The 25,535-nt window shown below is 59.6% G+C and overlaps 11 protein-coding genes across 11 annotated transcripts; 3 read left to right on the plus strand and 8 right to left on the minus strand.

The window, feature by feature from the left end:
- Nucleotides 1–471: 471 nt before the first annotated feature.
- Nucleotides 472–918, plus strand: SCHCODRAFT_02509001 (uncharacterized protein; the record flags this gene model as incomplete). The annotated part of the gene is made up of 1 exon (XM_003030700.3): nucleotides 472–918. The coding sequence occupies one exon, from the start codon at nucleotides 472–474 to the stop codon at nucleotides 916–918; it is 447 nt and encodes a 148-aa protein (XP_003030746.2).
- A 758-nt stretch (nucleotides 919–1,676) lies between these two features.
- On the minus strand, nucleotides 1,677–2,315 carry SCHCODRAFT_02333382 (uncharacterized protein). The gene has a single exon (XM_050342407.1). It carries the CDS (start codon nucleotides 2,059–2,061, stop codon nucleotides 1,729–1,731), a length of 333 nt encoding a protein of 110 aa, XP_050199074.1. The 5' UTR covers nucleotides 2,062–2,315; the 3' UTR covers nucleotides 1,677–1,728.
- A 1,077-nt stretch (nucleotides 2,316–3,392) lies between these two features.
- On the plus strand, nucleotides 3,393–5,330 carry SCHCODRAFT_02630498 (uncharacterized protein). Its single transcript, XM_003030699.2, has 7 exons — nucleotides 3,393–3,499; nucleotides 3,556–4,040; nucleotides 4,106–4,136; nucleotides 4,186–4,297; nucleotides 4,399–4,442; nucleotides 4,515–4,666; nucleotides 4,803–5,330. The coding sequence occupies exons 2-7, from the start codon at nucleotides 3,721–3,723 to the stop codon at nucleotides 4,933–4,935; spliced, it is 792 nt and encodes a 263-aa protein (XP_003030745.1). The 5' UTR covers nucleotides 3,393–3,499; nucleotides 3,556–3,720; the 3' UTR covers nucleotides 4,936–5,330.
- Nucleotides 5,078–6,158, minus strand: SCHCODRAFT_02749829 (NAD(P)-binding protein; the record flags this gene model as incomplete). The annotated part of the gene is made up of 6 exons (XM_050347231.1): nucleotides 6,084–6,158; nucleotides 5,795–6,016; nucleotides 5,673–5,737; nucleotides 5,399–5,600; nucleotides 5,308–5,349; nucleotides 5,078–5,247 (listed from the first exon to the last, which is right to left on the minus strand). Exons 1-6 carry the CDS (start codon nucleotides 6,130–6,132, stop codon nucleotides 5,078–5,080), a joined length of 750 nt encoding a protein of 249 aa, XP_050199075.1. The 5' UTR covers nucleotides 6,133–6,158.
- A 621-nt stretch (nucleotides 6,159–6,779) lies between these two features.
- Nucleotides 6,780–7,550, minus strand: SCHCODRAFT_01099515 (NAD(P)-binding protein; the record flags this gene model as incomplete). The annotated part of the gene is made up of 3 exons (XM_003030275.2): nucleotides 6,780–7,031; nucleotides 7,132–7,430; nucleotides 7,502–7,550. The coding sequence occupies 3 exons, from the start codon at nucleotides 7,548–7,550 to the stop codon at nucleotides 6,780–6,782; spliced, it is 600 nt and encodes a 199-aa protein (XP_003030321.2).
- Nucleotides 7,551–7,977: 427 nt separating this feature from the next.
- On the minus strand, nucleotides 7,978–13,750 carry SCHCODRAFT_02582346 (uncharacterized protein). The gene is made up of 13 exons (XM_003030274.2): nucleotides 13,059–13,750; nucleotides 12,842–12,997; nucleotides 12,178–12,787; nucleotides 11,955–12,127; nucleotides 10,920–11,903; nucleotides 9,469–9,513; nucleotides 9,133–9,304; nucleotides 8,828–9,049; nucleotides 8,738–8,772; nucleotides 8,477–8,687; nucleotides 8,382–8,423; nucleotides 8,146–8,332; nucleotides 7,978–8,096 (listed from the first exon to the last, which is right to left on the minus strand). Exons 1-12 carry the CDS (start codon nucleotides 13,587–13,589, stop codon nucleotides 8,178–8,180), a joined length of 3,336 nt encoding a protein of 1,111 aa, XP_003030320.2. The 5' UTR covers nucleotides 13,590–13,750; the 3' UTR covers nucleotides 7,978–8,096; nucleotides 8,146–8,177.
- A 609-nt stretch (nucleotides 13,751–14,359) lies between these two features.
- Nucleotides 14,360–16,977, minus strand: SCHCODRAFT_02630516 (uncharacterized protein). Its single transcript, XM_050345607.1, has one exon. It carries the CDS (start codon nucleotides 16,846–16,848, stop codon nucleotides 14,404–14,406), a length of 2,445 nt encoding a protein of 814 aa, XP_050199076.1. The 5' UTR covers nucleotides 16,849–16,977; the 3' UTR covers nucleotides 14,360–14,403.
- Nucleotides 16,784–17,473, minus strand: SCHCODRAFT_02630518 (uncharacterized protein). The gene has a single exon (XM_050345608.1). The coding sequence runs from the start codon at nucleotides 17,250–17,252 to the stop codon at nucleotides 17,058–17,060; it is 195 nt and encodes a 64-aa protein (XP_050199077.1). The 5' UTR covers nucleotides 17,253–17,473; the 3' UTR covers nucleotides 16,784–17,057.
- A 474-nt stretch (nucleotides 17,474–17,947) lies between these two features.
- SCHCODRAFT_02508058 (uncharacterized protein) lies at nucleotides 17,948–20,274 on the minus strand (the record flags this gene model as incomplete). The annotated part of the gene is made up of 3 exons (XM_003030272.2): nucleotides 17,948–19,731; nucleotides 19,791–19,883; nucleotides 19,944–20,274. 3 exons carry the CDS (start codon nucleotides 20,272–20,274, stop codon nucleotides 17,948–17,950), a joined length of 2,208 nt encoding a protein of 735 aa, XP_003030318.1.
- Nucleotides 20,275–21,041: 767 nt separating this feature from the next.
- Nucleotides 21,042–22,243, minus strand: SCHCODRAFT_02630523 (Cwf15/Cwc15 cell cycle control protein). Its single transcript, XM_050345609.1, has 5 exons — nucleotides 22,033–22,243; nucleotides 21,626–21,919; nucleotides 21,319–21,569; nucleotides 21,177–21,264; nucleotides 21,042–21,126 (listed from the first exon to the last, which is right to left on the minus strand). The coding sequence occupies exons 1-5, from the start codon at nucleotides 22,143–22,145 to the stop codon at nucleotides 21,099–21,101; spliced, it is 774 nt and encodes a 257-aa protein (XP_050199078.1). The 5' UTR covers nucleotides 22,146–22,243; the 3' UTR covers nucleotides 21,042–21,098.
- A 455-nt stretch (nucleotides 22,244–22,698) lies between these two features.
- On the plus strand, nucleotides 22,699–24,992 carry SCHCODRAFT_02669201 (pseudouridine synthase; the record flags this gene model as incomplete). Its single annotated transcript, XM_050346607.1, has 9 exons — nucleotides 22,699–22,872; nucleotides 22,925–23,010; nucleotides 23,058–23,163; nucleotides 23,220–23,301; nucleotides 23,353–23,494; nucleotides 23,541–23,619; nucleotides 23,674–23,737; nucleotides 23,888–24,315; nucleotides 24,378–24,992. The coding sequence occupies 9 exons, from the start codon at nucleotides 22,699–22,701 to the stop codon at nucleotides 24,990–24,992; spliced, it is 1,776 nt and encodes a 591-aa protein (XP_050199079.1).
- Nucleotides 24,993–25,535: the final 543 nt, after the last annotated feature.

The raw sequence follows: 25,535 nt of genomic DNA on the forward strand, positions 1-25,535 counted from the left end.
TCGCCGCGTCCATCGTTGACGATACGTGGCCCGTACGCGACGATAGGAAGGTCGCCGCCACCTCCCCCGCGCGCCACCCTCTCCCCCCCCCCCATCCGCACCCTTCACGTCGCCCTCCCATCACCCCCTCCCTGCAGACATGACACCGGAGAGTGCGTCGGCGACTTGCGCGAGACACTGAGACGAAACTGGCGCACTACTCACCTCTCCAAGCGCGTTAGGGAAAGTGGTGAGCAAGGCCCCCACCGTCTCCCCCGCGCCGACTCACTCCGTGCCGACGCGGGGGCACGAAAAGCGCCGGCGACCTGTGAGCGAGACTGCGACGAAGACCACGCACCTTGCGCACGCCGTCGACGGTGCTCGCGAAGGTGGGAAGTACCTCCCCCACCTCCTCCCCCCACGCTGCCGCTCCCCTTCCTGCTGATGCCGAGTCGTAGAAGACACAGACGAGTCGCGCGCGCAAACACGCCGATGGACGCGACGTACCTCACGCACGTTATCGAGAGCGCTTGCGAAGGTGGAGGACACCTCCCCACCTTCGCCCTTCTCCCCACTCCCTCCCCAGGTCCGCCGCCACCGAGACGATACCTATCGCGGGTCTGCCAACTCGCTCCGGCCTTGCCGACACCTACGCACCACACGTGCTACCGCGCGAAGACAGAGGCCGCCGCCGGCACCCCTTCCACCCTTCTACCCCTAGCTACCACCCCTCGCCTTCCGCGAGGGCTCGAGGGAAGCCGACGAGCGCGCGAGCGCGTCGACTATACTTGGCCGACGCCAAGCCTCGCGCACCTCGATGAACATGGGGGCGGTGCAAGTGCCCTCCCCCACCCCCACCCTTACCTCCTTCCCCCCATCCCTATCTTCCCCCATGCCGAGCGGGCCTACGCGCGAAGTGCGGGTCGCAGCTCTCACTGACTTCGAATGTCATTCGCACGGTCGACGCTGCGCGTCGTTGTCGAAGGGCGAAGGTGGGGAGGGTAGGAACGGGGGTCGAGTTCCTCGTCGTCGTGAAGGTAGGCGGGCGAGATTTTCACTAATAATTCATCAGATTCTGCAATTCGGGCGGAAATGAGTGAGGTGGACGCAATATGATGACCCACGAGAGCTGAGATGGCGGAGAGGGAGGGGAAAGTGGATGGGAGTTCATCGAAGGGGGAGGGGGGATTGGTGATGGGAAAGAGGGGGAGACAAAGGGAGATTGGGTGTGTAGTGTTCGTCGATGTAGTAGATAGTATGCGATGTAAGCATGCTTCTGGCCCTATGGCGAGACCCTTGAGACAAGGGGAGGAGGGGGAGAGGCACGAAGAGGAAGGAGACATGTGGGTGAGATAACAACGGCACTCACCTCCGAGGGGACTTTGGCGAGATGTCGAGGAGCCCGAGCGCGAGGGACTCTGTAAGTGAACATCAACGGCATTTCAACAAGTGGTAAATAAGTGGTAGAAGTGTGTCTGCTCACCTCGGATCAATAACGAGAAGGGGAAGGGGGCGCAACGACGGGCAAGTCGACCTTTGCCACAAATTCGCCCTCACGTCGAATTTTCGATCCAAGTCGTCGCGAAAGGGCGTCGATGGGCGGGGTAACGTACTATCTCTGCCAAATGTACACTATCAGGCTATCTAGTAAGCTACCTAGAAGGGTACATAGTTCGTAGATAAATCAATACTAACTTTCCCGACACTCTTACCTGCCACCATCCCAGGAGACGGTCTCAAATATTGTCACTAGTCAGCTCGAGCGGCTGTCTTCCGATATTGGTGCCGACTTTCTTGTGTAGACTTTGTGGAGCACGTTAGTCGGGAATAAGCTGCGCTTCTTGCCAGCGCTTGCCAGCGCGGCCGGCGGGCCGCTCGTTTTCCAGGGTTGTACGAGCCCTGCGCAAACCTGGGCCATTCACTCCTTCTGCGCATCTCGCGCGTCTCGCGCGTCTCGCGCATCTCGCACATCTCGCGCTTACCGCGCCTACCGCGCCTACCGCACCTACCGCACCTACCGCACCTACCGCGCCTACCGCGCCTACCGCGCGCACCGCGCTCCATCCGCCCCCCTCGCTCCATCCGCGCAGCTCGCGCTTTTCGCGCTCTGCGTGCCTTCTGCGCAATCTGCGCAATTTGCGCGTCCCATCCAATTCGAGGTCCCTAAGGTCCAAGGGTCCCGCCAGCTCTGAAGTTGCGAGTGTACTGTGTTGTGGCGATGGATGCGTCAGGAGGTCAGCAAAAATCCGAACTGTGAATAGGGTGGGTGTACAGCAATCTTACCTACCACCATCCAAGAGATGGGAGAGACAGGAGAAGTGGGACGAGCGCATTTGCGCATCAACCGTCGACTCCACGGCGGGACCGAGCATGCGAATGCAATATCAGTTGGCTCGGTAAGCCGTGTCGCGCCCCTATAGTGATTACCGCAGTGTCCGTAGCGCGAGAAGGCGAAGGGACAGTAGATGAGTGTGCGTTCACCCCTCCTCTGTCACTCCCTAAGTGTCCGTCAGTATTTATCGAGAGCGCGATGTTTTTGTGTTACGCACCTGCAGCTGCCCTGCCTCCGTACTGCCTTCATCGCGCCGCTGTTCAGTCTGTCCATTGTTCTTGCATGGGATTGTGGTCATGTTACGTACGGATCACTGCGCAGAGGCGTCAACCTGGAAGAGTATGTGGGTGCTCAGGGCGCGTGGAACGAAGGGGAGGAAAGTGGCAAATAGCAGGTCATGAGGGAGGGTGGCAGAAGCAAAGTACACACAGAAAATTTGTCTGCCCGGCTGAGCACGTGTGAACGACTCGACGAGGCCCGGTGAGCACGCGGAGCGCAGATATAGAGATTTGCGATGGGCGCGATGGACGCCCTCACCAGCGAGATGAGCGCGGGAAGAGCGATGCGCGCAAGGGGCGCCAGCGTGAGAAGTGCGGTGGCCGCGAAGGGCGCGAGGAGCGCGAGACAAGGGCGAGACGCGCAAAAAACGCGAAACACGCGAGAGTGGCGCGCAGCGAACGGCGCGCGCTTCGCCCATTGCGAGATTGCATGCGTGGCGGGTGCAGGCAGTCTGGCGGGGGTCCTAGCTCATGCGATAGCACTGGAGTTAAGATCCCGTATGCGTTCTGACCTCAGCTCATTGCAGGCTTTGTACAAGTCATCTTGCTATACGTATGCTTTGTGGCTCTACTTACTGAGAAAGGGCTGAGCAACTAGCTCTGGGCAACCCAAAACGGCAATGAGCACGCGAAATAAGAAGGAAACCCAGAAAATACTTTGGTTTTCGGTATTTGCATCAGCGTGATGCTAGGTAACGCATGCCATCAATGACAAATCAAACAACCGGAGTGTGATAGGGGTTACTCCGGTGGTATCACCCCCATACTGTCGGTGTTCTCGGTGGATAAGGATAAGGAGAGGCCCGGAAGTTGCCGTACTACTTGATGGTGTACCATGTTCACACGGTTCAATTGCTGCGGCAACGGTAACTTTTCCGTCTACCAACTACCCGCGTCCTGTCATAACAAGGTCTGAATGAAGTGGTCGTGCTCTTGCCATTCAGCAGTTGCTGATGCGCAGATCAGGTTTCCCAGATTTCCCACGGCGCCGTCAGGAATCGTGTCGTCAGCCCGGCATCAGGTCGCTGCCGGCTTGTCTTCTGAGTGTCACCTTCCGGTTCAATCTATCTTCATACGAGGCCTCCCGTAGAAGCACGTCTCTACTCCTCCTTACGTCTTTTACGACAGAACATGAACGTCCCCGACCTCCCACCACCCTTCGTCAACGTTCCAGGTATTGTCAACTTCCGCAGCGTTGGCGGCTTTGCCACGTCACACGGCTCTTCCCGCGTCAAGCCCGCCGCCTTCTACCGCTCTGGCGACATCTCCCGCATAACCGACGCCGGAAAACAACAGCTCGTCGCCCTGGGCGTAACGCGCATCTTCGACCTCCGGAAGGCGTCAGAGGGCGAGAGCTATGGGACTTCTGACCCAACGATTCCTGGTGTGGAGTTCGTGCACGTCCCTGTTAGCGAGACGGAAGCGTACGATCCGGTCGGGCTAGCTATGCGGTGAGCTTTTTTTGTCTTGTCGGAGTCAAGTCAAGTTTGGTCACCATTGACGATGATCGTTATAGTCTGCAGCAATTCAACGAGGACGAGGTCTCGGTAAGCTTGAGTTCCCAATCAATCAGAGATGTACTCAATTGTCTGGCAGGGCTTCCGCAAGATGTACAAGGACATGCTCGAATCTGCAGGGCCTGCGTACTCGAGAATAATCCGGGATATCATTGCCCGTCCGAACGAGCCGTGTCTGGTTCACTGTACCGGTAAGCCGTATTAGCCATAATTGCACCGCCAAGCTAACAATTCTCCGCTCCGCTCCCTCCCATTCCCCCCACCGTGCCCTCTTCCCCTTTCCAAACCCAAGCGGGCAAGGATCGCACCGGCCTCTTCTGCGCTCTTGTCGAGATGGTAAGTCTCCCTTCCACCCTCCTCTTCCTCGCCTCACTTCCAATTCTCTCAACTACTAACATCCCTCCACAGATCCTGGGCGTCCCCGACGACGACATCGTCAACGACTACGCTTTGACAAGCGCCGGCATCGCACCCTTGTTCCCCCTCTTGTTCAAGAAATTCCAGGATATTGCGGTGTATAGGGAGAACTGGGACGGATTGCTGAAGATGGGAGGTTCGAAGTGCGTATATCTTCCCTTTCGCGCAAATATCTGGAGCGAGGACTACCTGCTGATTTCCTGAGCAATCCGCCCTTGATTTCCCCGTCCTCGATATTCGCATCGTCCTCTTCGCATCCTCTGACTGATACGGATCCAGACCGGAGACGATGCGCACCACTCTCGCCATGATACGCGAGGATTATGGCGGCGCGGAGGGATATCTTCGAGGAGCTGGGATAACGGACGAGGAGATTAAAGCGTTGAAGAAAGCGCTGCTGGTGCCGGCGTAAACGCCAACGAAATTTGCGAGGTCAGGTAACGGAAATAAATGCTGTATCCTTCGTTCTTCCAGGTATTAGGTCGGTTTGAATTGGGCTATCATCATCACCTCGGAAGGTCACCGCGAGTTCATAGCTGCACCGCGTTCACACTCTACCAGCCCACAACTCCCCACTCCCCCTCCTGCTTCGCCCAAAGCTTCCCTCCATGCATCTCCCTCGTCGCCGAGTCTATGACGCCCTCTAACATTCCTCGCGCACTCTCCTCGGGCGAGATCCTGGGGGCCTTGGCGAGGCGGCTGTCTTGCTTCCGTGTGTAGTCGCCTGCTCGTGGCGATCAGCTCAATGGACATCGATCAACGAGACTGGAAGGTAAGATCTTACTCATCCCCGTATCAACAGACCCTGGGTGCAACGCGAGCGCAGCTGATATGCAGTCAACGATCAGCCTCGACCGGCGTGTGGTAGCACATACTGATATCGGGACATTCGGTATGCATCCTCCTCACCAAAAAGTTCACCGCCGCCTTCGACGTTGCATAGGCGGTGAAGCCGAAGGGGCTCTTGGCCCCGCGTTCGCCACCTAGCCAGGAGGAGATGACAGCAAATTTCCCGTGGGAGGTTTCGAGTAAGGGGTAGGCGGCTTTGAAGAGGACGAAGGGGCCGATGGTGTTAACCTGTTGAAAGGCGCGATGAGAGACACTTCTCACGACTGACGGGCGAGAAATTCGAGGATTTGTTTGACTTACCTCAAGATGATCCCGCAGCGCCTGAACGGGCATCTCAAGCATGGGGCCGATGTGAGAGACCATCCCTGGCGAGGTTCGCTAAAGCCACTACGCGCCCGCACACGGATGATCCAGTAGCGCACCCGCATTCGCGATAACCACATCTAGCCGGCCGACTTCAGCCTTGATTCGGGCAATCACAGCTTCGTGGGCCTGCCCATCCCCGGACTGGAGCTCGACGAGGCGAAGTTTGCCGGCGGACTCGTCCGTCAGGGCTTGCAGGTCCGTCGCATCGTGGAGCTTACGCGCAGTGGCGTAGATCACGACGTTGGGGCGAGCGGTGAGGATGCGGACGAGGGCCAAGCCTATGTACAGGGACGGCGTCAGAATCAGCTTGTAAGACAAGACGGCGTCCGTCAATGAGGCGCTCACCTAGTCCGCGGTTTGTACCAGTGACGAGATATACGGTGGAAGTTGACATTGCGAGGATGGAGTTCTGCTGAGGTCTGTGGGATGAGGGGGTGGCCCTAAAGTATGCAGGAGCCCAAGAGCGCTTACCAACCAGCAACAGAGCTTGCTACATTGTGCTGACGTTCAACGCTAGGTAGCAGTCGCCCTCGATGCTGCGACAATGAAATGGGAGAACCCGGGCAGTCATCGCCTGGTCAGCCACCCACAGCCGCTTGCAAACTTGGAAAATACATCCTAAGTATGGTCAGAGCACGTACTAGGGACTTTTCCGCTGAATGACCCTGTGAAAGCTATCCCACAACTATGCGTTCGTCTAGAGTTTCATGTTATTCAGCCAGATTATACATGCAACAAGAAATACGGTGGCGGCACCTCACCACGGGATCACAGCCCATTTCCCGGTGTCTTTGCCCCAGAGTTTGCCTCCATGCACCTCCCTCGTCGCCGAATCTATGACATCCTCTATCATTCCGCGCGCGCTCTCCGCGGGGGAAAGCTTGCGGGCACTGGCGACCCGACTGTCGGAGTTGCTCGCGAAGTCGCCTGTTGCAGCGAGTCAGCATACCGCCAAGCTATCAGCACTCAGTCGCCCGAAGTCACGTACCCATCCCAGTATCGACAAGCCCGGGATGCAACAAAAAGGCCGCTGTTTCCAGGTCACGTCAGCACATCCAACATCCAATCTTCCCGACGCGTGGCACACGTACTGATATCCTGGCACTCAGTGTGAATCCGCCTGACCAGGAAGTTCACTGCCGCCTTCGACGTACCGTACGCGGTGAAGCCAATGGGCGTGTTGGCGCCGAACTCTGCGCCAAGGGAGGAGGAGATGACGATGAACTTGCCGCGACTGGCATTGAGCAAGCTGTAGACTGCTTGAAAGAGGACGAGGGGGCCGATGGTGTTGACCTGTGACCGAAAGTCAACGAAGTGATCAACAAGCGGACGATATAGAGAAGTACCTCCAGGTGCTCTCGAAGGGCTTGTACAGGCATGTCGACCAACGGACCAAGATGATTGAGGAGGCCTGCGAAAGGTGGACGTCAGTATCACCGGCAAGCAGATTAACAAAGTTTGAAGCCTCACCTGCATTCGCAATCACCACATCCAACCGGCCGACCTCGCTCTTAACGCGTTCCGCCGCGGCCGCGTTGCTCTGCTCATCTCCATACGACAACTCGAGCAAGCGAATCTTTCCAGCAGACTCATCCGCTAGTACTCGCAACTCCGCCGCGCCTTCGAGCTTACGCGCAGTGGCGTAGACTATAACATCCGGGCGGGTCGAGAGAAGGCGGACGAATGCAAGGCCTGCGAGAAGAGAGGTAAATGGGCGACCCCTTCGCGAGCTGTCTGGGTACTGAGAGAACACCCTTACGCACCCACACCACGATTCGTGCCAGTGACAAGGTACACAGTTGGCGTCGACATAATCCTCGGGAGGGAAATCTTCGGAGCGAACAGAATGAGAAGCGTATCGCGCAGAACATCGTCTTATGAGGAGACATAAATCGACCGTCGCTTACTCACCGGCGGCAGAGGTTCAACCGCCTTGGACGTTCGGGATGACTCTCTGAGCTCTTCGCCGCCGCCGTTCGTCATCGCGCACGCCCTCGAGAAGTGTAGCCACCGCATGGTGCGCGGGCCTTGGCTTGATGAGCTTGGGGCGATGTAGTCACAGGCGGTTCGAGAAAGACCGAACGAGGCTGGGGATGTCCACGCTCGGGCCTACTGGTGTTCGCGCAGAATAAGAAACCATGGCGACGATGACACTCGAGAATGACATTGCCTGCGACGATGCGTGAATCGACGCGCACTGCACGATTGAGCCAACGTTCCTTCATCCGAACCACGTTGCACACGCGCGACGGAGATCTGGAATTGCACGGTTTTCATCGTCGAGGCCAACATCGCTTGACTACAAGCGTGCATACAGAATCCATTACGATACAGTAGTAGTGTTCGCTGAGTCCTAATCTATACTTAGTTCATTCAGCCGCTCCTATGCGCTTCACTGGGTACTTACCTGTACTATGCTACACTGCGAGGCTTTGCCCTTCACCAAGGCAGCTTACTCCCGTTGAAGCTCCAGAAGTATCCATTATGCGTCTCGCGCGTCGCCTTGTCGACGAGCTTCAGGATGCCTGTCGCGCTCTCCTCGGCGGTAATGTGCGGGAGGTGACGTATGCCTTCTTCGTTGGGTATGAAGGAGGCTGGACGGCGTGTCAGCGCGGGTCCGAGCGAAGTCTGGGAATGACATACTGCCAGCAGTGTTGACAACGTCGCCGCACACAGGGAAGAAGACTGCAAAGGAGGTTAGCGCCCGATGCCCTGTGTTCTTACTCGTTCGCGCTCACCCAAGTCCGGATAGTCGTCATGCACGGCACGCCAGTTCAACACGACATCGGGCATCTCTACGACGTCCGCGTCAAGGAAGTTGTATATCCTCGTCCCGAGGGCAGTCTCGTCGTAATTGGCAACTATGACAAACTTGGGCTTCGCGGGAGGTGTCCATTTGAGGAGGTCATACGCTTCGCGGAGGAGGACGATTGGTTCGACGGCATCGAGCTGATAGGGGTTGTAAGCATTGATTCAGAGAGGGGACGTTGTAGTCGAACTTCATAAGGTGCATTTTCTCGTCCTTTAGGTGCTTCTGATGGAGGAGGCTTAGCGATGCGTCCATGACCTCCGGGAGTAGTACGACGCACCTGCATTCGCGATGACCACATCCAGCCTCCCGGCGGACCTCCGGATATCATTGACGGTCTTGATGTTGGACTCGCGGTCCCCAGGGATGAAAGTTATGAGCTGTACTTTCTTGGGGAAGCGACCGGCGAGTGTAAGGAGATCGGTGGACTCAGAGGGGTTGCGCGCGCCGGCGAATACGATGGTATCATCGCGCAGAGCGAGAATGCGAGTCAGGACGATGCCTAAGGGGAGCAATGCTAGTCAGATACGGTTCTCATGCCAACGGGAGGGGCGAACGAGAGTCGAGTGGATCATTCAAACGCACCGAGTCTGCAGTTCGCGCCGGTGACGAGGTAGACTGTCGAGGGCGTGGCGACTCTTCTGGACATGGTGGGGGAGGAAAAGAAGCGCATGTTGGATGAGCAGGATGCTGCCGACGCGGACGTCGACTCGTCGATGACGCCAGAACGCGGCACTCCAAGGCACCACCGGCTTCGCTATACACCCTTACTTACAGACCTATGAGAGCTCGAGAGGCTACTTGCACTTAAAGCAGTGGGGGCCAGAGCGCACGAATGACCGTCATTTGGTAGCCGTATCTTGAGATGCATGATTGAGGAGGAAAGGAAGATTCATGTGTGCGGTGTAGGCATTGCTCGACGTCAACATCTGGGAGAATATCTAAACAAACCGAGCTGAGTATATGCTCTGAAGGCGTCGCGATGAGTGCAAATGGGCGGGGATGGTGGTGGGAGCCAAGGAAGTACGGGCGCTTGAGGGTAGGACGGGGCCTAGATAAAATGCCGCATTGGGCCGTACAGTGCCGTACCCATGCCGTGCGGACCGTGCGAGCCGTACACCAGCGTGCACCTCACAAGTGAAAGTGTTCATGGTCTCTACTCAGCATTCGGAGTTTTCCAGCCTGCCACTGCCACTGTATTGTATGCTGCTGATACGCAAGCCTTTCTCAGGTGCAATGAGTGTGTCCACCAGGTCGTAGGAAGTGTCAGGGCCAAAGTCGGAGTCGGTCGGGCTTGGAAAATTGAGGGTCAGTTTTTTAGGTGAACAAGGTAGAAATACTGGTGCTATTGTCATCATCGGAGCTCCGATGGCTATAGAGGCATTCCTTCGTGACTTATAACGGTTGAAGCAAAAGGTGGGATAACATACAGGGGCAAACTTCCATTTTGTGTAACTTTTGAGTTCATTTGTGAGAAATTCAGCTGCAATAGTCTCTTGCGGTCATGTTCCAGCTAAAGACAGTGCAATGTACTTTTAAGGCCCTCTATACTCGCCTCAATGATTGCCTCGAGGATGGTGACTATAACGGAGCCGTACGGCGCTGTACGGCTCGTGTACGGCTCGTGTACGGCTTTGTACGGCGCTGTCACAGCGATGTCACAGTGCCGTGCACTGTCGTACGGCACTTGAACGGTCACGGCGGAGTCAGTAGTTCTTTCGACCGAATATCAAGCTCTTATACAGACATGTCATGCACATATACCATCTGAGACTGCCCATGGATCTCTAGCGATATCCAGAAATGAGTGGACGGCCCCAGACGCGACCTCCAAGCTGCCCCGTCGTATCCGGACCGGACCTCCGGACGTCCATCTAAAGGTTTAAGGCGACAACGGGAGGCCACTAGACACCGTCTTCAGTAGGCTCTAAAGCCACTTTTAGTATGACTATGGTACTGCAGTGCGATAATACGTGTGTAGGCCACAAGAACATAGATAATGTACGGCTTGTACGGCACCGTACGGCCAATGCGGCATTTTCACACGGGTAGGACGGCCGCCGTCACCGACGCCGGAGGCGCATCAAACTCGTGTTCCCGACGTTGACTCACTGTCGCCCATACGCCTTTCGCACCGCTCAATAAGGCGCGCTGGGGAAGATACGTGCATCGGTGATTCTATCTGGAGAGCAATGTCACTGCACCCATGGACATGCGCAGAATTTTTGGGCGCACGAAGTCGAGAGAGGTTTGAAGCTCAAGTTCAAGTTGAGGTGCGTGCTACATTGAAAGCGATGACTCCAGCGATTAACACGTCTACAGCTCGTACATCTCCTTCTTCAGCGCCAGGCAGGCCGTGTGTTGACCTGGACGCGCGACGTCGACACCATCTCCAACTTCGACCCATCCGACAGCTCCTTCTCATTCTCCCCCGGCGCGGCATAAATTTTGATCGTTGACAACACCGAGCAGGGACGTTTCGCTTCGATTGAGTCCTCTACCTCATCGCCAGCCTTGCGCTTCATTGCCGACGAGGCGGAATGGCTTGCGTGCACGGTCCGATCGGTTTCCAGCACTTCACGGGCGACACTGCTATGCACGGCGGACTGGCAGTCTTTTTCGTTGGCGTAGATCGTGGCCTGGCCGGTGGTGTCGGCGGGCGTCTCTACCACTGCCGCCGCCAACTCTCCCTCCGTGGTCAGCGCGGGTGCTAGTTCCGGCACCTGAATCGTAGCCGCACACTTCCTGCTCAGCGCATCGAGATCCAGGTCCTCCAGCCGCATCAACGAGCTGCCCAGCGTCTCGTAATACCTGCTAATCGCCGCCAGCCCCTTCTCAATCTCCTGATAGATCCACGAGCGGAAGCACTTCAACGGCAGGCGCTTATGCGCGACGCCCTCCCTCGGCACGCCCGCCTCGAGCTCCTCGTCGATCGCCGACCTCTGCGCGTGCCTGTAAGCCTTCGCCATCGCGTAGATTAGGTCGACGAGGTGCGGGACGGGCGAGCGCGCCCCGTACGTGCGCACGAGCGTCGCGCGCAGCATCTCGCACTCCGTGGGGTCGCCCTGCATCAGGCGCGTGCGCGTCTCCGAGCCTGTATACGTGGTGAAGATGAGGTCGCGGTACGCGAGCTGATAGCGGAGCGAGGCGAGAAGAGATGCGCTGGGGCTGTCGCCGATGAGGTGTCCGTCGGCGCGCTTCGTGACGTAGTCGAGGGCCATCCAGAGGATGGGTTCAAGGTCGTTGTAGGGGCTGTGGTTGTAGTGGTTCAGGGCGAGGAGCGAAGGGGGCACGTCGGGTGGACAGAACAGGTGCCGACCGGCCTGCGCCTCGATGGCCATGTAGTAGTCCGTGCCCTGTGGGTGACGGTGAGCGAGATGGCAGGTCGCGTCTTGAGTGGTGCTTACCGTATAGCAATCCCAGGGACCAAGATCGTCGTAGAATTGCATTGACTCCAGGTCGGTGATCTTCACGATGCATTCGTGAATGCCTGCGTCTTCATGGTCAGGCAGCTGGACCAAAAAGTTGCCCGGGCTGGGATCACGGTGGACAACTCCGATGCGCTTCCACCATGACAAGACTATGGCAAACATCAGCTCGATCCACACATCGCACCGACAGCCAACGCACTCTCTGCGACCTTCGACAGCGCGAAGAACTGCACGCTCGGGTCCTCCAGCTTGTACAGGTCCACGCAGACCTCCTTGTACACCGTTACGCTCCGCCGGCGCCGCTTGAAGTACACGTCCACGCCCTCCGGCACCTCGTTCTGCTCCGTCAGCGCCATCGGCCCGTCCGCCATGATCGTCACAAGCGACATCCTCATCGCCCGCAATTCCTCCGGGCTCTGCGCTACCTTCCTCATCGCCCTGCGCACTTTCGCCTGGAGCTCCCACTCCCTCGGCCGGTCCTCCAGCTGCGCGAAGTCCTTGAGGGCGTGGAACGGCGCGCCCTCGGGGACGGATCGGCCGTCCTTCCAGTGCTTCGCAGGCTGCACACACCAGACCACTACACCGCTATCGTGGAGGGCAGGGGATGCATCGTGTGGGGATTCAGGCGCGAGCACATCGACCGTTTGGTAGATGATACACCGGTGGTCGTTGGGGTTGGGCCTAACGACGTATTGGTACTGAAGTCGGTCCTCGCGATCGAGGACGCGGGCGATGTGTTCGTCCAGGCCGAGCTGCGCGTCCTTAGCGTAGGTGGAGAAGAGGATGAACTGGATGAGCTCGGCGGGGCACTGCCAGACGATCATCAGTGAGCGGATGTCGGTGCGATGTTCCATGACACACACCTTGTTGACGTCGAAGGGCTCAGAGACTACAGAGAAGGAGCGCGAGTGGTACCAGAGGCGCGCGATGGTATCCTCCATGGTGATGGAAACGTGGAAGGCACGGCGGCGGTCTGTGGAGAGGATGTGGCTGGCGGCGCCGATGGTATTGTACTCGTTCTGCAATGCCGCGTCAATCACTTCCTTCCCCAGGCAACCAAACCCATCGCAGCCCACGCACCTGCATCCTCGTCTTCTTCGAGCCCCGCCGCTCCCAGCGCGCCGTGATGCCCACGTCCGCAGCGCGCACCCAGAGCGCCTTCCTGTCATGGGGGTCGCCGATGTGCATCTCGTACGCACACCCCGGCTTCTTCCCCCTTTTGCTTGGGATCGCGAGCTCGGTCCAGCCATCGACCGCAAAGCTCTGCTCGATCTCCAGGTTTTCGGCGAACGTCTCGCTCCCATGCGCGCACTCGAACGTCGCGCATCTTTTTTCCATGCTCGAGCTCGCGCCGAGCACGGTTGCAGCGGCCTGTACGACGTCAGCGAAGACGCGCTGCATGGGGTTCCAGATGTGCGCGCGATGGACGTCGCTCGCATAGGCTTTGGCGCCGGGGAAGTCGCGCCAGTGGTCTTGCTGGTAAATTTCCTCCTCGATCAGGTGCTGCATGAGGCATTGCATACTCTCCTCCCCAATGCGCCCCCAGCCCTTGAGGTAGATATTGTAAAAATCGGCCATCGAGACGTTGATGATGTTCGTAGGAGTGGCCATGGCTATATTTTTTGCGGAGTGGCGAGCGCTTTCTTTAAGGTGTGGCGAGTGTGGCTGCTGATGTATGATCGGTCGTAAATCGATGTATGCGACTACGAGGAACGGTGGTCCCGGGTGTGTCGACAAAGACGCGATGGATGGTGGTCTGGTGAACGCCACAGGAAACTAAACAGACAAGTCAACCACGGGAGATGCCGACGCGCCTCCCACGCAACTGGATTATGCAAGACTCGAGGCCATGCTCAGCATTTCGTCCACGGGTCCATGGGCAGAACATTAGGCGGCGGTGAGTGCAACAGAACTTGACGAGTCTCCAGACCGCCGCCGTTACACGGAACAAGAGACAGCTTCGTATTTCACTTTGCTGCCTGGATATAACAATTTGAAGATACCACTTCTCTGTCATAACCCATTCTCCAAAGCCAGTTGTCAGTCTGATTCTTCAGTTCGGACGGCGCGCAGTTCAGAGGATGCAGAAGACCAGCCAATGCATTGAGAGCGATACACGAGAAAGAGATACAAGGGAAAATGACTACTTCTACTAAAAATCTACTGCTACAAAAGATATGCAAGGGGGGATGCCTTTATGACAGCGTTAGCGAAGAACAACACACAACATTAGTACTACGAGAAAGCAAGGTAAAAAAACAACAACAGGTAAATATGCTACAATGCGACGAATCCGTTGCGATGAGTGAATCAGAACAAGTCAGGAGAACAGGAGAGCAATGTGAAGGCAGGATAACGAGAAGACAGGGAAATGGGACACTGGGAAGGGGTATATAGTACTTGCATGGCTTCCGAATCGATGGCTCTATGCGGCGCGAGAGCTGGAAGCGACCGACGAGCGGCGGGAGGGGAGGGTTTCTTCCTCTGGTTCGAGTTTGACGACAAGTTCGTCCTCCTCCTCTGGCTCAACTTTGATGGCAGGTTCGTCCTCGTCCTGCTCTTCTTCCAGCGATTCAGCGGCGTATGCCTGGATCATGAGCGGCGCCCCACGTCGGCTCCTCATGGCATGGGGGGCGACAGACATCATGGAGGATGCAAAGGGGCGGAAGGCAGGCGACGATGGTTGCGCGGGGGAGGGCGAGCGCTGCGAGGATGCGGATGCGGGCCGCGCGTACGGGGAGGCGAGGCGAGGCGATGGGCGCGGAGAGGCGTGTCGAGGCGAGGAGCGCCGGGAGGCCAGGCGGGGTGAGGAGCGCTGAGAGGCGGGCTTGGGCGATGCGCGCGGGGAAGCGGAAGCCTGAGTCGAGCGCGAGGGACCAGGGACTGGCGTCTCGGATGTGCGTGGGGCGGGACCCTCGGCGGGTGAGGGGTACGAAGCAGGAGGGAGACTGAGAGTCGAGTGTGAGGGCGCGAGAGCGGGCCAACGCTGCATCGGGGTAGTGACTTCATCCGGGATAGTGGCTTCGACCGGGGCAGTGGCTTCGACTGGGGTAGAAACCTGGACGGTGGTGGTGGCCTGAACGGGGGTAGTGACCTCGAACTCATCGTCGGCGTCCAAGTCATCAGCGTACTCAAGGTCATCTTCGGCTTCCAAGGCTTCGTCGACGGGGTCAAACTCCGCGACTGGGGTGAAGCCATCGACAACGGTGTTGGGCTCGACGATAGTGACGTCCTCAGCCTGGGAGTTAGGCCCGCCAGGAGTGACGACCTCGTCCTCGGACACCGACTCTTCGACCTGGTCGATCTCCGGCACAATCCCATGGGCATGAAGCTGTCGTGCCATGGAGCGGTTGGCGCGCAGGAGGTCCTGCTCCCTCTCCTGGGAACCCGTTGCGAGATTGGCTGCCATTTCCTCCACGTCCTGCACTCTCTGTCGGAGCTCGCGGTTAGTCTCCCGGAGTGCTCGCGTCTCTTCCCTCTCCTCTTCGAGCTCCACCCGCCTGGACTCAGAGAGCGCCTCGGCTTCAGCCAGCCGCCGCCCCATGCTCTCCAGCGCCTCCCTCATGATCTGCAACTCTGACCCGTCCGCGTCGTGGCGGCTCTGCCTGGCCTCCGCCCGCTGCCGCCAAAACTGATCGGCAGCCCCCCAAACGAGCGTTTGCCGATCGCTCCCGAAGTACTCGGTGATGAACGCGACCGTATCCCGGGGGACGTGGTGGCCGATCGTCGATGGTTCATCGGGGTATGTCGCGGGATAGGCATGAGCAGGGTAGGAATGAGCAGGATAAGCGGCGTAGGAGGTAGAGGCGACGGGGTGCCGGGCGGCGGGTGCGGCAGGCTGCTGCGGAGTAGACGCGGCGGGTGCACGATGCTCCGTCGGGAGCCTGAGCGGGGGCAGGATGTAGTCCTCGGCGGGCCGCTGCGGGTGCTGAGGGTACGGTGAACGAGGAGGGCGAGGGATCCACTGGGCGGGAGCCAGGGGCGGCACCCGCGACGTGGAAGCTGGCGCGTATGACGTCGAGGCTTGAGGCAGGTCGTAAGACGTCGAAGCCTGCCGCGGCTCGTAGCGCGATGGACTTTGCGGGGCGTGATGCGACGGGCCCACGTCCGGCGCGTACGACGTCGAAGCACGTGCGGCGTAGGACGTCGAGGCATGCGGCGGCGCATCGTACCCTGAGTCCTCCGGCCACTGAGAATGATGTGATGTCGGAGCTCCTCGCTGCGACGGCACGGTCGGCGCGTTGTGTCCGGCGAGGGAGTACAAGTAGGGCTCCGGAGATCGCGTATAGGGCTCTGGGGCTCGCGTATAGGGCTCTGGAGCTCGCGACGAAGGCGAAGGGTAGAAGGGTGTATAGAGTGCGTTCGACGGGACGATGCCGCGCCGTGGGTCCTGGGACGGGACAACACGCCGCCCGTCCGACGAGCCTCCACGCCGCGCGCTCGATGGCACAGGTGGCGTGCGCGAGCGCGGAGAGACAGGATCCGGGAGGATGGGGCCGCGAGACGGTTCCCCGAACGTGTACGCATCGAGAGCGAATCGAGGGCTGCCAGGCAATGGAGGAGCAATAAAAGGACCCTGAGGAGGGACGCGGGGCGCCGGAGAAGGTTCGCGAGGCGCTGGAGAGGGGTCGCGGGGCGCCGCAGAGGGGTTGCGGAAGGCAAACCGAGCAGAGGTCGACGAAGGGCTGCGAGGTGCCGGTGGATAGAAGGGATCTTCGTCCTCAGGATATGTGGCGGGCTCATCAGGGGGATAAGCCTGGGGCTCTTCGTTGGGGTAGCGCAAGATGTTGGGCTCGTCGTGCTCGGGGTCGGCCCCATAGGTGGGCTCGTGCGAGGGTGGGGACGGAAGACCAGCTAAGGATATGATCATGAGCGACAGACAGCCAAAGAACGGTCAAGGTACTCACCCTGGGCAGAGGCGCCGAGGCTGTGGTGAGGGGTATCGAGGCCTAGCGCGTTGTCCGGAGACAAGGAAGGCAGAGGAACATGACGATGGCGACGGGTGGAAGGTGGGGTGCGGCGTGGACTGCGAGTAACGCCTGCAAGGGTCTTAGCTGACAGGTTCATGAGCGCCGATCATCACGTACGACGAGAGATGAGCCGGGGAGGCAGGGCAGGGCTGTTGGAAGGACTAGCGCCTGCGCTGTCCTGACGAGGTGAGGGGGAGCGTCGCTTGGGGGACGGGGAGTCCGCGGCGTGATCGCTGGCCGGCGACCTCGAGCGCTTCCTCGAGGGCGATCCCGATGATTCGCGGCTGTCATGCGAGTGCGACATCGCGTTTAGACCGGTGGTTGTGGAAGAGATTCAAGAGATGTAGTTGACGTGCGAAGGGCAGGCGATGTGCTAAATGAACCCAACACCGGTTCACTGAATGAACTCAATGAAGTCCGAGGCAGACGGGGGCGGGGGAAGAGGGGAAGTTGACGTAGCAGACCAGCACGAGGAATTCATTTTATATGCCCACGATCTCCTCGGCAACGACCATCCATTGTTCCTCCGAAATAACAATGAGCGGCGGAGGCGGCCATTGTCCGGATCGGGCGAACAATAAGTGTGGCGCGGTAGGCGTCCCGATTAGGAAGTGCTTGTGCCCTAATACGGCCAAATAGCTTATTGTTTTTCGACATCACCTTCCGGGTGGCGTCGTTGTACTTGTCGTTGTGTGGCGCCGACAGGTCAGAACGAGGATGTGATACGAAATTGGTTCCGCTTCAAAATGCGTTGAAAGTGTAAATCGAAGGCTGTAAAGCAGCGAGCGAGTGAAACCAAAGCACTACAGCCAGGGATATCCGAGAAATCGACATTTACGAAACGCTACACTACTGAAGATAGAGATACAGGCGATAAAGATGATGCAAGCGCGGTCACGGTGTTGAGTGTCAGTCAGTATGCACTAGATTGTGGGATAAGATGAGAGGAAAAAGACGGTTCCAAGTTCCAACTTCCGTGAGCGCACCAGGCAGACCCCTTCAAACTGCAGCACCCCTCTCCCCCTCCGCGTCCTCAAACTGCATCCTCATCCGCTTAAGCTGATACCGACACCCCGCCAGCGCGGCCCTCGCCCCCGCCGCCAGCCGCCGCGCGAAGAGCAGCTCCTCGCCCAGGTCCGCGACATCGTGTTCTGCGGCGGCGAGGACGGTCCTGAATTGGGCCGCGTCCGTTTCCAGTTCGGCCACGTTCTTCTCTAGCTGCGCTACTTCCCTCTCCAACTGCTGCGCGTAGGATCGGGGCACGAGCGGTTCCTCTTTACGACCTTCGACAAACTGGCCATGGGCTGCGTGCCCCCCGATCAGCTCGTCTGCGACTCGGTCCAGCTGGGCCGCGAAGGCGCCCGCCATCCCGTCAATAAGTCGAGTCACGCCCGCTTCCTCGTGAGGCTCCCTCTCGCCAGACCTCTCCCTGAGCTCTCGCTCGCCGAACCTCTCCCCGAGCTCCCCCTCGCCAGACCTCTCCCCGAGCTGCCCCTCGCCAGACCTCTCCCCGAGCCCCCCCTCGCCGAACCTCTCCTCCCCAAGCTCCCCCTCCGGCGGGTCCACACTAACAGGCGGGTCCACGCTGATAGGCTCGCTCGCCCCCATCCCATCTCCCACTCCCACTCCCACCCCCATTCCCTCTCCCGCCCCCTCTCCCACTCCCTCTCCCACCCCCATCCCCTCTCCCGCCCCCACCGGCCTCCTCCAATCCCTCATCTTCGGATCCTTCGAGAACGGCACCCGCGCCGCCGGTAACCGACACGCGCCCTCATCGACATCGTACGGCGGGTTGAAGGGGCCCATGTAGGGCGGCTGCGGCGTCGGGAGGCGTGTCATCCTGAAATCTTTGGCGTGTTGGTCCTTCGGATACCCGGCGCGAGGATCCTTCGCATACCTCGCAGGCGTCCTGGATAGACACCTCGCAGGCGACTTGCGAGCATAATCCACGCACGTCCTGGGCAGATACCTCGCCCTCGGATCCTCCCCCTCGCCCCCCCGCACCGTCTCCCGCCAGCGGGAGATGCACTCGTACCACGGCGCGGCCTCCTCCCTCGCACGCAGCGTGTGCTGAACGACCTCCGCGGGCGTGAGCGGGGCGAAGGGGTCCGGGGAAGACGTTCTGGAGCGCGCGCAGGGTTCGTCTCGTGGCGCGCAGGACTCCCCTCGAAGCGCGCAGGACTCCCCTCGCCCCGCGCAAGACTCGTCTCTCGACACCCCATCTTCCCCCACCACCCGCACCGCATCCGGCATCAGCTCCGGCAGCCGCGCGGGCGGCGACGAGACGCGGATCGGGTACACAGGCGGGATCGCGGGGTACTCCCCGGGGTACGCGTCCCTCCACGCCTCGGCGTCGAGCCGCTCCGTGGGCGTGGGCGTCGCGGCGAAGGCGTCGTAGTACTGGGGTGTGTGGTCCTGCGCTGGCGCGGGCTGGGGAGGTTGAAAGGCGGGCGCGTGTGGCTGGCGGGCGGCAGGAGGAGGAGGATAAGCGTAAATAGGGTAAGGAGGATAGAAGACTGGAAAAGGAGCAGGGGCGCTGGGAGGAGGGGGCGCATAGCCAGCAGCAATCGAGTACCCGGGAGCGAGAGCTGGGTAGGCGAAAGGAGCTGGCGGAAGAAGGCCAGGAGCTGGAGGCGCGGCAGGATATCCCCCTATGGCAGCAGGGTATCCCCCCGGAGCAGCAGAGCATCCCGTTGGAGCAGCAGGGTATCCCCCTGGAACAGGAGGATAGCAGCCGCCCATCAGGGCCGCTTCAAAAGATGCAACCACCGCGTCGAGGGTCCCTAGTCAGCACCCTGCATCAGCCAACGGTCGTGCCACACAAATCGCACGAGACACGCACCACTACCAGGCCCGGCGAAGGGCGGTGGAGGATAGAAGGACGCCAGTGCCCCATAATCAGCGGAAGCGTACGCGTGTCCAGTGCTAGGGTATACTGCATCCAATACGACAGTCAGTATGCGAGGCTCGGCACAGACAGGTCGACGCGACGCACGTGGTTTATGGTAGTCCATGGGCATGACGTGGGGGTCGATGTAGTGTGCGTTGGCGCCCCGAGAGCCGTGGGGTTCTGCATTGCCAGTCGGCACTCTGACCATGGTCGAATGCCACAACGTACCATGGGACGGGCCGGGTAGGGGCGGGCTCTCTGGGCTGCGCCTGAGCACGCTCGCAGGCGCCTTGCCACGGCACCCCCGACCGTGACCAGACGGTGGAGGCGCGCGCGTCGGCGGCGACTGCGAGCGCGGGCGCTTGATCGACGGCCCCGGCAGGTCGTCGTCGGCGCGGCGCTTGAGGCTCGGGCGGCGGTCATCCTGAGAAGTCATGACTAGCGTCTGTAGTGATGCCGAATTTCCACGCCCAGCTTGTTTGGGGCTGGGTAGCTCTGAGAGCGGTCAGGCTATGTAGAATGTGCGCAGGGAAGAAGTGGCGGTAAGAGACAACTGCTGAAGCAGGACCGTGCACCCAGGTGCGCTTTGTAGCCCGCCGTCGCGGATCACGCGGGGCCGATAATGACCACCGCACGCCAGGGCACTGGCCTATGTACGCCGGGGCACTGGCCTATGCACGCGGGGCGCGGGTCCACGCACACCGCCAATCTCTTTGTTCGCCAGATGGCAAGTCGCTGTTGTGTCCCAAAAAGGCAAGCCATTCGCACGGCTTGCATGGAAGCGTCGAAGCGTGGCGCTGGTCCTTTCACGAACCGAGGTCGTGGCTCACGAACCTAGGTCGTGGCTCACGAAACCAGGTCGTGGCTCACGAAACCAGGTCCTCGCAGCGTACGCGTGTTATTAGGCTTGATCGAAGCGTACGCATCTCTTTGAGAGGGATGAAATTACGGTTAGCCCAGAAGACAATTATGCTTGAGCTGTGCGCACGTACAGGATACAGGACGTGCTCCTTCCACACGTTGTCTGAGCTATAGGTGCGTTTGAGCCTCCTTTCAGGTAGCGTGTTGGACTCGGAGCCTTAGAGAAGTGACTTGGGGCGTTATATCTGCTGAATGATTATGCAATGTAAGCAGTCCCTCAAACGCACCGTCGGGTTGTGGTCACTCGAGGCGAAGATGATTCGCCGTACGGCGAGAGACAACGAGGATGATATGACGCATGAAGATGTGAAGACATAGAATACAAGTGGAGGATACAGTCTACTTGATGAACTTGGCCATGAACTTCCTGTAAGGCAATGAGTTACGGGACGCAGGCGAACCATCTCGGGCACGCACTTGTGGAACTCTGTCCGCAAAAGGTCGTTCACGAATCCCCTGTCGTTCTTATCCCTAGTGTCCATAGCCTGGTTCTTGAATATCAAGTCTGCAAGCACAGTCAGTTCGGCCATCTGCTCGCTAGCCAGTGGCTGCGACGCACCATCGTCCCACCGCCGCTTGACCGCGAACGAGCCCGGCGCGGTCGTGTTGAGGCCTTGCGGCTGCTGCTGGCCGAGCGCGGCCGCGAGGTTGAGCAGCGGGTTCGCGGTCGCGATCTCCGCCTCGCGCGCGACCGCGTCCGTCGCGCTCTGCTCGCGCTCCTGCCGCGCCTTCTCCTCCGCGCGCTCCCGCTTGATCTTCTCCAGCTCGCGCAGCAGCTCGTCCGTGTCATCCTCGTCTTCGTCCTCGTCGCTGCCCACCGGTCAGCACTTCGGTCCCTCCTCCTGAACATATATAGCCCCGCGCACCTGTCATCCTCCTCATCCTCATCCTCCGCGTCGCCCGCCTTCGACTTCTTCTCCCCCTCCTCGCCTTCTTCCTCCTCGTCGCTGTCCTTGTCCGCCTCCAGCGCCTCCTGCAGCAGCTTTCGCCGCTTGTTCGACTCCTCGTCTTGCCCGGTCTCGCTCGTGCCGCTCTCGATCGCCAGCGGTGGCTTCCCCTCCGCCTTGCGCTTCTTGTTCTTCGCCTCGAGCTCCGCGGCGAAGAGTTCCGCGCGCAGGTCGCGCTTCTTCACTTCGTCCTGGGATGTCTGGCCAGCTTGTCTGGGAGTATGTGATCAGCACGTGAGGGATGCCCGGGGACGAAGGCGCAGCGACATGGCGCGTCATACGCTGAGGGACGGGCGTCAGAGTATGACTTCGCCGGCTCTACTTACCGGAACTTCAGCTTCGTATGCGACGCCATGTCGCGCACGGAGAACTGCCGCGAAACTCCCTTCACATCCTTTGCCTGCGCGGGATCCCATGTCGGCCTATGAGCGGTGGACATGGTGGACTATGTAATCTGAAAGGGCAGGGTTGGGTTGTTGTTGTATGAAGAGGCCTCTACGAGGGAGTAAATGAGCGGACGGCAGGAGGTGAGCGCGGAAAGCAAGGGCAGCCAGATGTTCGTGTGGCGTCCTCCAGATGCGACTCGGCAAACGCCGGTGCTTGATTTCTCGCTCGCTCAAGCAATGCTGAGCGCTATACGCGGCTGGTTCTTGACTTCCAAGGGCGCAAGCGTAGTCTAGCTGTCTCGTCTATCCTTCTGACCTCTTCTGACTGCTGCTACCTGCTTTACCGCCGCTCTCCGTGACCTTGGATATCCGCAGTGATCGTCCTCGAGCCCCTTCGACAATTTGCGCGCCACCATTCGCGCATTCTTCCGTCCGCCCAAGCTCTGCGCCCCGCGCATGAGCAACGAGGAGAAACTCCGACAGCTGAAAGCCGCCGACCAGAGCCTCCCCAAGCTGATCGCCTCCCGCCGGGTCGTCCTCCCCCCCATCCGGCTGTCCCCACACCGCGTCTTCCGCCAGAACGTCACTAGCCTCGTCGTCAGCGCGATGGCCGGCACCGAAGGCGCGGTCAACACGCGCAACATCAGCACTACGCCCGGGCTGAAGAAGATCAAGCCGTACTGGTACCCGTTCTGCACGATGGCGAAGGAGAGGTGGATCGGGCGCGAGATTTTGGAGGTCGTGTCGACGGAATTCAGGGATAGGAGCATGGAGTTTTATGTGCGTGCTAATCACATTGAGCTTGTGCGTCGAAGTGACACCGAGATCGCAGAGGTACGCCCTCGAGAGCGGCGTCACGACTATCAACGGCAAGGTGGCGCGCCCGGACACCATCATACGGAACGGCGATCGCATAGAGTGCGTATGCGCTTCTGGACCTCCTTATGCCCTCTCACCCCTCGAAGGAACGTTGTGCATCGGCACGAGCCCCCCGTCACCTCCACGCCCGTCCGCGTGCTCTTACACGACACCGAGCGCGGCTTCATCGTCGTCAACAAGCCTGGCAGCATCGTTCGTCCGTCGCACTCCTGCCCCCTACCGCTCCCTCACTCAATCCCCATCCGCAGCCCGTGCACGCGGCGGGTAGATACAACCGCAACTCGCTCATCCACATCCTCATGCACGAGATGGGTTTCAAGAAGGTCTATAGTGAGTAGCATGAATACTCGGTGGATGTAAATGGTGCTGACGCCCTGGCAGCGGTGAACAGACTAGACCGGTTGACCTCTGGGCTCATGATCATCCCATTGAACGCGGACTTGGCACGCAGTCTCACGAAGGAGTTCATCGAGGGCAGCGTGCGCAAGGAATACGTCGCGCGGGTGAAGGGCAAATTCCCAGAGTGCGTCCGTTTTCTTCGTCCCGTGCCTTTTCTCATCATCTCCCAGCGGAGAAGTCATCTGCGAGGAGCCGCTACTCACGGTCGATCGTCAAATGGGCCTCAACATCGTCCACCCCGAAGGACGAGTAAGGCTTATGTCCTGTCACTCCGCACATTCAACTAATGGCATTCCCTTATAGCCTGCAAAAACTGTGTTCAACAAAATACGCTACGACCCGCACACGAATAGCAGCGTGATACATTGTGAGCTCCCATTCGTTGCTCCATCCCAGCCCTCATCTCAATCCAATCATCCCCACAGGCAAACCATACACCGGGCGCTGTAAGTATCTCACCCTAATTCTCCGCACCCTCAACTTCTTGCCCGTTCCCCCGACACTCACCCCCTCACAGCCCACCAACTCCGCGTCCACCTCCAATACCTCGGCTACCCCATCGCCAACGACCCGGTCTACTCCTCCGAGAAGGTCTGGGGCAGGAAGCTCGGCGAGGGCGGGATCGACACGACGCCGAGCGACGAGCGCGCGGCGCCCGCGCCGCCGGAGCATCTCAAGGCGTTCACGGAGAGTATCGGGAGTCCGGAGAGCTTGGCGGGCGCGCCTGGGGGCGAGAAAGCGCATGGGCCGGCGACGTTCCCCGACACGATGAGCGCCGCGCGCGCCGAAGAGCACGCCGCCGCGTCCGAAGGGCACCCGGGCGCGGGCGCAGAGGCCGCGCGCAAGCTCCTCCCCCGCGAGACCGGCGAGGACATCGGGATGGGCTCGCCCGTGCCGTTGTCGCGCGAGGCGATCGCAGTGATCACGAACCTGCGGAACATGAAGGCGCGTCGCTGGGTCGTTGCCGTTCGCTAATTCGCGTTCTGACGACATCATTTTGCCACTAGGACGAGGACGAGGACTGGGGCCGCTGGCGCGACGTCGTGTTTCGTGCGAAGGGGAAGCTGGTGCCGGGCTATGTGCCGGAGTTGGACCAGAAGCCGCCGCCGCATCGGAAGGAGAGAGGGGGGAAGAAGAAGAACAAGCAAGCACCGGCACCGCCTGCGCCGGATGGAACGAGCCTAGCAAAAGCGGAGTCTACAGCGGCGGCAGCGTCGACAAGCACGGGCCACGCAAACATGCCAGACACAGCAGGCGCCCATGCCGAGGCTGTCGGCGCGCCTGCTACCGTTCAGCCCACTACCCATTTAGCCGACTCTCACACGCAGGAGCCTACGCCCGAATCTTCCGAACCCCCACTCCCCGCGGACCAGCTCTCCACGACCGACGTGACCGCCATCAACCCTCCCCTCGCTCCGGGCGCCAAAGTCATGCTCGACGACTCGCTCTATTGCGCCGAGTGCTACCTGCCCCTGCACCCCGACCCGAAGCCGGAGGCGCTCTACATATTCCTGCACGCGCTGCGCTACACGACGAGCCTCGGGACGTTCGAGACGGAGATGCCCGAGTGGGCGGCGGAGGACTTTGAGTGGGATCAAAAGGCGGTGGGGTCGGTGGTTTAGACGCGATGAGAGCTTCTGCGCCGGGGTGTCAGGTGGATATAATCTGGTAGATGTTGCTGTGGCGAAGGGCCTTGGATTAGATCGAGATGTTTTCCACCCACTGCTCTCTGTTTAGAAAGGATAGAGGATGGTAAATGCAAGATGACCTGATACATCAGCTTCATTCGGTTCAATGCCATACCGCTTCGGTCTTTATTGACCTATCACTGCAGTGACCTTCGGGTGGTAAGACCGGGCGGTACGCCACCCCGCGGCAGCGGTAATCAGCAGAGTGGTGTGAAAGAGAAAAAAGACAATAGGGCCGACAAGCACTGCCTAACTCGGATGTCACTTTCGCCTGTACCGTCTTTCGCGTGATCCAGACAAAGGAAGCCCACGGCGCCCAATTGTTCGATGCGCCGCAATCGGAACAATGGCTGATTGACGCTCTGACCCTCATGCGTGCGTTAAATGAGCTCCCCATGTTGGGTTGTTACGCCAACTCCCCTCAATCTCCGCCTCATCTTCCCAAGATTTCATTGAAGCCATCTACTGAATCGTAAT

Source organism: Schizophyllum commune (assembly GCF_000143185.2).
Source record: "Schizophyllum commune H4-8 unplaced genomic scaffold SCHCOscaffold_8, whole genome shotgun sequence".
NCBI lineage: Eukaryota > Fungi > Basidiomycota > Agaricomycetes > Agaricales > Schizophyllaceae > Schizophyllum > Schizophyllum commune.